The sequence below is a fragment of the Anneissia japonica genome, unplaced genomic scaffold (genome assembly GCF_011630105.1).
Source record: "Anneissia japonica isolate Jap-2015-1 unplaced genomic scaffold, ASM1163010v1 scaffold685_len2926416_cov193, whole genome shotgun sequence".
In the NCBI taxonomy this organism is placed as follows: Eukaryota; Metazoa; Echinodermata; class Crinoidea; order Comatulida; family Comatulidae; genus Anneissia; species Anneissia japonica.
This window is the reverse complement of record NW_022692922.1, coordinates 2,406,423-2,414,712: the sequence shown is the minus strand read 5'-3', so window position 1 is coordinate 2,414,712 and position 8,290 is coordinate 2,406,423. Positions and strand designations below refer to the sequence as shown.

General features: G+C 32.1%; 2 protein-coding genes across 2 annotated transcripts; both read right to left on the bottom strand.

The window, feature by feature from the left end:
- Positions 1-1,294: 1,294 nt before the first annotated feature.
- On the bottom strand, positions 1,295-3,810 carry LOC117100561 (CMP-N-acetylneuraminate-poly-alpha-2,8-sialyltransferase-like). The gene is made up of 3 exons (XM_033240336.1): positions 3,759-3,810; positions 3,051-3,575; positions 1,295-2,229 (listed from the first exon to the last, which is right to left on the bottom strand). Exons 2-3 carry the CDS (start codon positions 3,569-3,571, stop codon positions 1,980-1,982), a joined length of 771 nt encoding a protein of 256 aa, XP_033096227.1. The 5' UTR covers positions 3,572-3,575; positions 3,759-3,810; the 3' UTR covers positions 1,295-1,979.
- Positions 3,811-4,210: 400 nt separating this feature from the next.
- Positions 4,211-7,887, bottom strand: LOC117100560. The gene is made up of 3 exons (XM_033240335.1): positions 7,491-7,887; positions 6,021-6,190; positions 4,211-5,515 (listed from the first exon to the last, which is right to left on the bottom strand). The coding sequence occupies exons 1-3, from the start codon at positions 7,551-7,553 to the stop codon at positions 5,425-5,427; spliced, it is 324 nt and encodes a 107-aa protein (XP_033096226.1). The 5' UTR covers positions 7,554-7,887; the 3' UTR covers positions 4,211-5,424.
- Between the last annotated feature and the right edge of the window lie 403 nt (positions 7,888-8,290).

Genomic DNA, 8,290 nt, shown 5'->3' with positions numbered 1-8,290 from the left:
GAGCGGGCCAGTATCTGGGGTTATGCTGAGGAGTCTGCTGAAATTCAGGTTACACTCAAGGGGAAAATTTATAAAGCTATAACAACTCATAGTAAGACATAGTACTTTGTTATACTAGTACGGTAACAGTCAGATCACTTGTTATAGTCTATCTGATGATAATGATGATGTTGATGATGGTGATAATGATTATGGAAGATGATGATGCGGATGATAATATGGATGTGGATATGGCAAGACTTCTTATACCTTGTTTAGCGAACCATCCGACCACCCAAAAATTTTATTTTCCGCCAGTTACAGTAGTGCAACCTCCACCACGAAAAACTAAAAATTTCATTTAAAAAAAATTTATATTTATTTTTATTACACCCTTTGCTCTTCTGATATCTTCAAAGATAAGATAAACTGTATATTTCTTCCTTAAAGATGTATTTTCCCTTGCTAATGTCAAAAAATCATAAAAAATAATTAAAATTATTAACTTGTGCATAAAAATTATTGAATTTAAAAAATGTGTACCCTTATTTTTAAACCAAAAAATTATAATAAAAATAATAAAACACTTCCAGTGACTGGAAGTGTTTCTATCATTTTTCGCTGTAAACTGATGAGTAGACATTTTTTAAATACACTAATTTCTATGTTCAAGTTGATAACTTTTATGTTACTTCAAAATGGGCAAGTAAATTTCAAAAAATATTTTTATGATTATTTTGGTATTTAGCATGGGACAGTACATCTTTAATAATACAATTAATAAAACATTTTTTTGTTCTCTAGGATGGAAGGTGAAGGATCGTTCACTGATACTGACAAGCAAGTGTGGGTTGGAACGTTTCGATATCGAGCAGCTCCAGGTCTTGAGTTCAAGTTATCGGTTTAGCTGTAATACATTATATGTTTAGTGGTTAGACCATGGAGGTACCTCCATGGTTAGGCCTATATCCACAACCATTTTTTTTTGTGGAAAATCTGTCCATATTTATAAAGTGTATATTTTTATGTATAAAATGAATTTAAGTCAAAATAGTTTGTGATATCGTTTGTATGTGTTGATTTGAAAAAAATATGATCAAGAATAAACAAGTAATGTTTGACACATTTTTTTTACCATTCACAATCATTACTTAACAATAATCATCACCATATTCACGGCTACCATATCATTAGAGTACTAAAATATAGTGGAGCTGCAGCTTAGTGCTTAAGATGTCCACCCCTAAAAATCCATTTAGCACTCATGGCCACTCGTATTGTAATGGGACAATAAAGCCTTGGTAAAACAAAAAAATTCTCATTGTATGAAAGCTGAAAATTTATTTAGTGTACCTGTTTAGCAGAAAAAGTAGACTTCACTTCAGTACAAAATTGTTATATGTATAAATAAGTAGAAGACATAGAGCAAAATTAAGCCACTTTCAAAAAAGTATATACAATAGTAATGATGATAATAATAATAATAATAATTGGCATAATAATAATAATAATAATAATAATAATAATAATAGGCATAATAATAATAATAATAATAATAATAATAGGCATAATAATAATAATAATAATAATAATAATAATAATAGGCATAATAATAATAATAATAATAGTCTCCTCAAGGTCCTAGAAGTTTAAGGAGACTTCTTGTCACCAAGCTTCAGGAATAATGTAATTTCATTAGATATGGGCCTAATAATAATAGTAATAATAATAGGCATAATAACAATAATAATGATAATAACAATAATAATAACAATAATAATAATGATAATAATAATAAAGTCTCAAGGTCCTAGAAGTTTGAGGAGACTTCTTGTCACGAAGCTTCAGGAATAATTTAATTCCATTGGATATTCATCCAATGTGCGATAACAAACATAAGAGTAGTAGTAGTAGTAAAGGTGCAATTAACTATTCGTTTATTTAGCGTATTTATTTTAATTATTCATTCATTTTTTTAGTCATTTTTTCCATACAGCATTCTAGGCATGGCATTTTTTAGTTACTAATCGTATTGCACCAGTGCGATTCAAGTTAAGTAAAGTGTTGTATTCTTTCGGTATATCGTGCCTGTTCTCGAACGTTTCATTGCCATAGTAGTGGAACGGTAGCCTTCGACCAGACTCGGTCTGGTTATAAGGATAAAAACCGTACAAAGAGATATTTCTGCATATCGTGGCTGCAACGCCATATATATATAAACCCGATGATGGTGAGTTAACCTTCCAGTATCTATAGGGAAAAACAATATAAATATACATATAAAATAGTTTATTATATTTATTTCGGCGTTAATACGTAAAATAATATTTAAAAAAAATATGAATTGAACTCGGGACCCTGGGGACAAAAGCAGTGGCAACATCAGGTTAAAGAGGTCGGAGCAGAGATCAACCCCCTTCCCCCTCCCTGTCGGATATGCCCTAATACCCTATTATGTGGTTCACCGCGTGAAGAATCTTGAGAAGGACTGGTAGTTGAGAAATATCACAGTTTTTCGAAAATCAAGACCAATCTCTTCCGAATTATCCTCGTGGTGCAGGTCTACCACAGTTATTCTATTCCTATATACCTCAATGTGTTGCTACTTCCTCTCATCATTCTAGATGTATGATAAGTGAACCAATTTATATTCAATGCTCAGTCAGGATATAGTAACGATGATGATGGTGATGTTGATGGTGGTGGGTGACGGCGATAATAATAATAATAATAATAATAGGCTTATAATTATAATAATAATTATTATTTTTTTTAGAATAAAAATTGCTGCCCATGTACATGCATCTGAAAATCAGGGTCGGTCTGTGGGATCGATCACTAACATCAATCATTCTAGTTGGTAAAAAATGAATTAAAAATTTAAAGAAAAATTGAAAAATAAACAAAACTGTTGGCTGTAATAGTTTATAAATGAAAGCCTCCAGACTGGCCGTTTCAAAACTCAAAAACATGATAAAAATTTCGGCAAAATAAACCACCTTTGATTTTCAAGAGTGCGTGTCGGTTGTACTTGAGCAGCACGATAATAATTCAAAATTGTGTATACTAACTTGCTCAATTGTTTATTTATGCGTTTTCTTGGATTTGGATATGCAAAAACAAAATTTTTGCGATATTTCTCAAAGACTGCGACAAATTTCTTGTAACCCGTACTCCAGTCAGGAATCTTTGTCAACCAAATAATGGAGTCATTTAAGTACGTATCTGCATATTTTAAGTAGTCATTACGACATGTGCTGTTATCTAAACATAGAGCGATTTGTTTAGAAGCTAATACATTGGAGCTCATAATGTTTGTTTTCTTTCCAACATCCTGAACAAAACCATCAATAGGCGACATATTTGATCTGAACACCAAATCATGGGAATCTATCTCGTCTCCACATTTACTTCCTTTCAATATTCCACCGCTTCCTAGAACAGCGCACGTTTCAGCTTCTGGTAACCATGGCAATCCATTAGGTCGTTTCCGGTACTTCGATTTTTCTGGGAATGCTACGGTTTTTTTTCCTGCCTGATGTAAATAAATTTGTATACTCTCAGATGGTGAATATCCGCCACTTATCAGCATTTTTCTAAAATATAAAATATTGAAATTAAGATTTCCGAAAAGACATTATGATGTAATAGAAGAAAATCGTTTACTAGCCAATGGAATGATTATTATTGAGTGAATTTGTCTGTTGATGTTTGTTAAATAACTATTTTATTTAATTTCATTAACACAATCATTGCTATTATTTGTACTGGTTACCTACTTGCACTTGTAAATATAAATTTCTTGTTTCTTTGCCTCAAATGTATTTAATAAAAGCTTTGTCCACACTATCAAATTTAAAAAAAATTATTGTATGTCTACTGGCTTGCATTTGGAAAACACAATTCAAGATAATTTTCTTTACATTTTCCCCCTCCAAGTGAATTGGAATTGGATTTATTCGGTGTAAACACCAAGGATAGCCCACGAAAGTCTAGAAGAAGACTTATTTCCAGTGGGGGTCCTTCTGGTGGTGATTGGGCAGTACACCGGGCGACAATCCCCTACTCTTTTCCGAAGAGTATACTGCGTTCTTTAACGTGGGCATGGGCCATCAATGCACACGGGACCAACGGCTTAAACGTCTCATCCGAAAGACGGTGCACTATTATAACATGTATTTCAGCCCTCCGGATCCTGCTAACCGTTAGCTGCTGTGCGTTTATACGAGAAAATCCCGATCCGGATACCAAAAATATGATGATCGAATCACTGGCCAATAAGAAACTGGAAATTGTAAGTCTGGTTCTCACAAGAGCCCTAGTATCCGGATCGGGAGCTAACTGTTAGCGCTAGCCGTTAGCACCTCTGCGTGAGAACGCCCGATCGGTTAGCGCTAACAGTTAGCATCATCCGGATACCGCTAACGGTTAGCAAGCGTTATAGGTTATCAAGTTGAGCGCGTTTTTATCATCAACCAATCACACGTACGCGTTTACAATTTCCAGTTTCTCGTGAGAACCAGGCTAATATGAATTAAGATGATTAATAACAAAATAGAACATTGCTAAAACTACACTGACTTCAATTTTAAAATATTATTTAAAGAAGAAAATCAGTCGCTTGAGTGTTTTATTTATACACACTCAATCTTCTGGGTTCTCTGGTCATATACCCAGAACCCACCTTCATATATGTATGTATATTCATTTATTTATTCAGAAATTACACCTTTATATCATTTGCAGAAAAAAAAAATTGCTGAAAGCTAAGGGTCTTGAAACCGTTTGAATTCATTCATTAGTGTTCTTTATTTAACCTTTGTACCAAAACAAGAATTCCTGAAAGCCAAGGGTCTTGAAATCGTGCGAGTTATTCAAGCTTTGTACCACGGTACGATGCGCACTTCACAATGCGCATTGAAATGCCCTTTTTTCAAAATTATTATCGTTGTTTGAATAAGTACGGGTGATTATACTCTATGAATACATTTTCGATTTATTTCAATGGAATTAGTTCATTGATTGTTCTACTTTGATTTTTGCATGTAGGGAACAAAGATGCCAGTATATCACAGAATTCACAAAATTGGGAAATCTGAACAAATTATTTAAACTTCTGCTGAGACCGCTATCTATAATGATAGCGTTTAATTTGTTGCAAGCCTACAGTATTCCCTATTTTTATTTTCATGAAATATTTACTGAAAGCTGAAAATTTAATATTAATCTCCACTCAGACCGTGTAAAACACAACAAGTATGGCATGAACAACGTATTCGTGAATACTAGCCTACTACTACTACTACTGCTGCTGCTGCTGCTACCCATGGATTTAAACAGTAGTAGTGCCAGGCGTTTGTAGCGGAAACGTTTCTTGATTGTATATTTTTCTTCAAATGAACTTTTAAAACATTTAATCTACGTCCTACAATTCAAGCACGAGTCCTACCTCATTTCGGAACTTTCTGTCAAATTACTTTTCATTAGAAGAAATTGTAAACTCTTGTCTTCATAAATATTACTTCTGTTCGGATTTCTGGAAATGTAATTTTAAAAAATTGAATACATTGTACAGATAGAATACGATTATATCATATGTATCACTCCAACCTTTCGTTCATACAAAAGTAAGTCCACAGCAATTTGTCAGTCATTATATTAATCAGCGAATCAGCCAATCAATCGATCGATCAGTCAGTCAGTCGATCAAACAATCAGTCAATAGATTAATCAATTGCAATGGTCAATAATTGAATCATTCAATATATCAATTATGCATTTTCTGGATTCATTTTTTTCATATGCCTATATATGTATTATCATAATTATTATTACTATTATATTTATATATATATATATATATATATGAATATTATCATAATTATAATTACTATTATTATTATTATTATATATCAATATAAATATCATATATATATATTGATATAATACCGTAATAATTATGATAATAATAATAATAATAATAATAATAATAATAATAATAATAATAATAATAATAATAAATGCTATTCATATTGACTCACCTGGTACTCTTATTCGGAAGTTGTCCATGTTGACTAGAGAAATTAGACTCATAGTACGGTATGTAACTGTTCTTCATAATACCTGACTCATAAAAGCACATACCTATACTCAAAGTTGCTAGAATTATAAATATCCATTTCAATCTCCTTTCAGGAAAACGGATTATTTTCTGTTTATAGAAATGAAAGTTACATAATAGTGTTTTAACATGATCAGCAAAATGTTACGCTATTTCACTTAAATTTTCTTTCTTTCTTTCAAGACATTTATTAACTTCCATAGAACACAAAACAATGCAATACAATAATAAAGATTTTTTTTTTTGTTTAAACGTAAACTATAGAAGAAGGCATGATCCCGAGAAGACAAAGATCTTGTGATGGGCATGCCTGAAAAAATAAAAAATAAAAGTCTCAGACAAAAATAAGAAGAGCAAAAAAAAAAAAAAAAAAAAAAAAAAAAAAAAAAAAAAAAAAAAAAAAAAGGAGACAAAAAATAAATAAATAAATAAATAAATAAATGAATAAACAAACAAACAACTGAAGTTCATGCGAAAGCAGAACATATCATATAGATTGCAGATCACCCTCCAATTAAAGACTCCTCCATTATTTAAAGACCACCTTCAATTAAACCAATATTTTATCATTCTAATTTAATATGTTGTTTTTATTACCGACATCAAAGAGGTTATGTATTCAGTGGCGTATCTAGAAGTCTTGAAATGGGGGTGCTGATGGGGGGCGCGAAGGTGAAGTATGGGTAGGGTCCTCGATGACGAGTTGAGGGGCACTAATTTGTTAAATAAGGTGATTTTAGGTGAATTTTACCCATTTTTTGTGGGCGACTGGAGAGGCGGGGGGAGGTATTATGTATTTACCCCTGTCTGTCTGGCTGTTAGCAAGATTACTCAAAAACTAAGGAATGGATCATAATTATCTAAAAAAAATAGATGATTAACTTTTGAGAAGGGTCAAAGCAAAGGTCAAGGAAATAGTTAAATATGCATTGACCTATACCAATATAACATTACATTTATAAATTATTATTAACAACATAGAGTAATTCGAGCATAGCACCAATACAATTTCACATCATTATCTATTCTTTTTGAATGTTCAAGCTAGGGGGAATTTTATAAAGAATAGTACTCCCTTGGTGCAAGTATCATGTGCCACTTCTTTTGCATGTCCTATGTTCACCATTCAAACAACTGTCACAATGAACAACCAAACAGTGACACACTCCTAATATACCATTTATACCTCAGTGACTCCTCGTCATTAGTGCACTTCTTATAGAAAGTATACCTCGACAACAAAATTTATATATAAGTATAGGTGTATATAAGTACATAAAGTAAATGTACGTAAGTATATAAGTAAGTATTATAAGTACGTAGGTATGAAATTATATATAGGTACAACGTTAGTAATAATAGGCCTAAATAAGTAAGTTATAATGTATACCTCGATAACCAGCCTACTGCACGAATTTTTGTCGATTTCTCGTCCACCTCCAAGTACCGACATGATATTATATATCCAAAACTCCTAGATACATGAATTAACCCATTTATCGTTCACTGAAATACTTTCTCGGTAACAAGTTCCAACAAGCGAAAGTTGAAGATATTCTACACATTAGCACGCACAATTGAGAACCCTGTAAAATCAGTTTCCAATTTCTCCAAACGTAGCCTACTTCTCCAGTCGTAAGTCTAATGTTAAACATCAGTATAAAAATGTTTAAGGTGTAATATTTTCCCATACTTGGCTAATTATCTCTACAGTTATAAGTCTTTGGTGTTGCTACCATATATCTGTAACCAAGTGTGTGATGGGTCATTCATGGAGGTTCCAGGAAACAATGAAATTTCACTGTTCCCTGTTACCTCAATGGTCAAACCATAGAGAAAATAGAACAGTCCAGTCCGAAATGTAGCAATATCAAAGGTTGCATTTTTTTTGCTATATTTTAAAAAAATTGGATATGATGTAGAGTAGACATTGATAAATCAAAAAAGTATGTGCAACATTTTTTTTTTCATACGTAAGGGGGGTTGCCAGCAGTTTCAAAATGGCCGTCACTAATATTGTAAGTTTATGTTATTAAAATGCAGCATTCAATTGGAAATTCACTCATAACAATGACAGCAACAGTTAACTAAATATTGTACACATTTTTGAGCTATTACAATTTAAAATGGCTGCCATTGTCCATTATTTTAGCTTTTTAGCATACATATTAATATAATAATAACCGATCT

What these genes read in the sequence shown, in the direction of transcription:
- LOC117100561 (XM_033240336.1), bottom strand. Translation starts at nt 3,571, where the DNA reads ATGCTGATAAGTGGCGGATATTCACCATCTGAGAGTATACAAATTTAT. An exon ending in ATAAATAAACAATTGAGCAA is followed by an intron (nt 2,230 to 3,050) that starts GTTAGTATACAC and finishes TTTTCCCTATAG; the next exon opens with ATACTGGAAGGTTAACTCAC.
- LOC117100560 (XM_033240335.1), bottom strand. Translation starts at nt 7,553, where the DNA reads ATGTCGGTACTTGGAGGTGGACGAGAAATCGACAAAAATTCGTGCAGT. An exon ending in GCAGTAGGCTGGTTATCGAG is followed by an intron (nt 6,191 to 7,490) that starts GTATACATTATA and finishes TTCTATAAACAG; the next exon opens with AAAATAATCCGTTTTCCTGA. An exon ending in CTTCCGAATAAGAGTACCAG is followed by an intron (nt 5,516 to 6,020) that starts GTGAGTCAATAT and finishes TTACATTTCCAG; the next exon opens with AAATCCGAACAGAAGTAATA.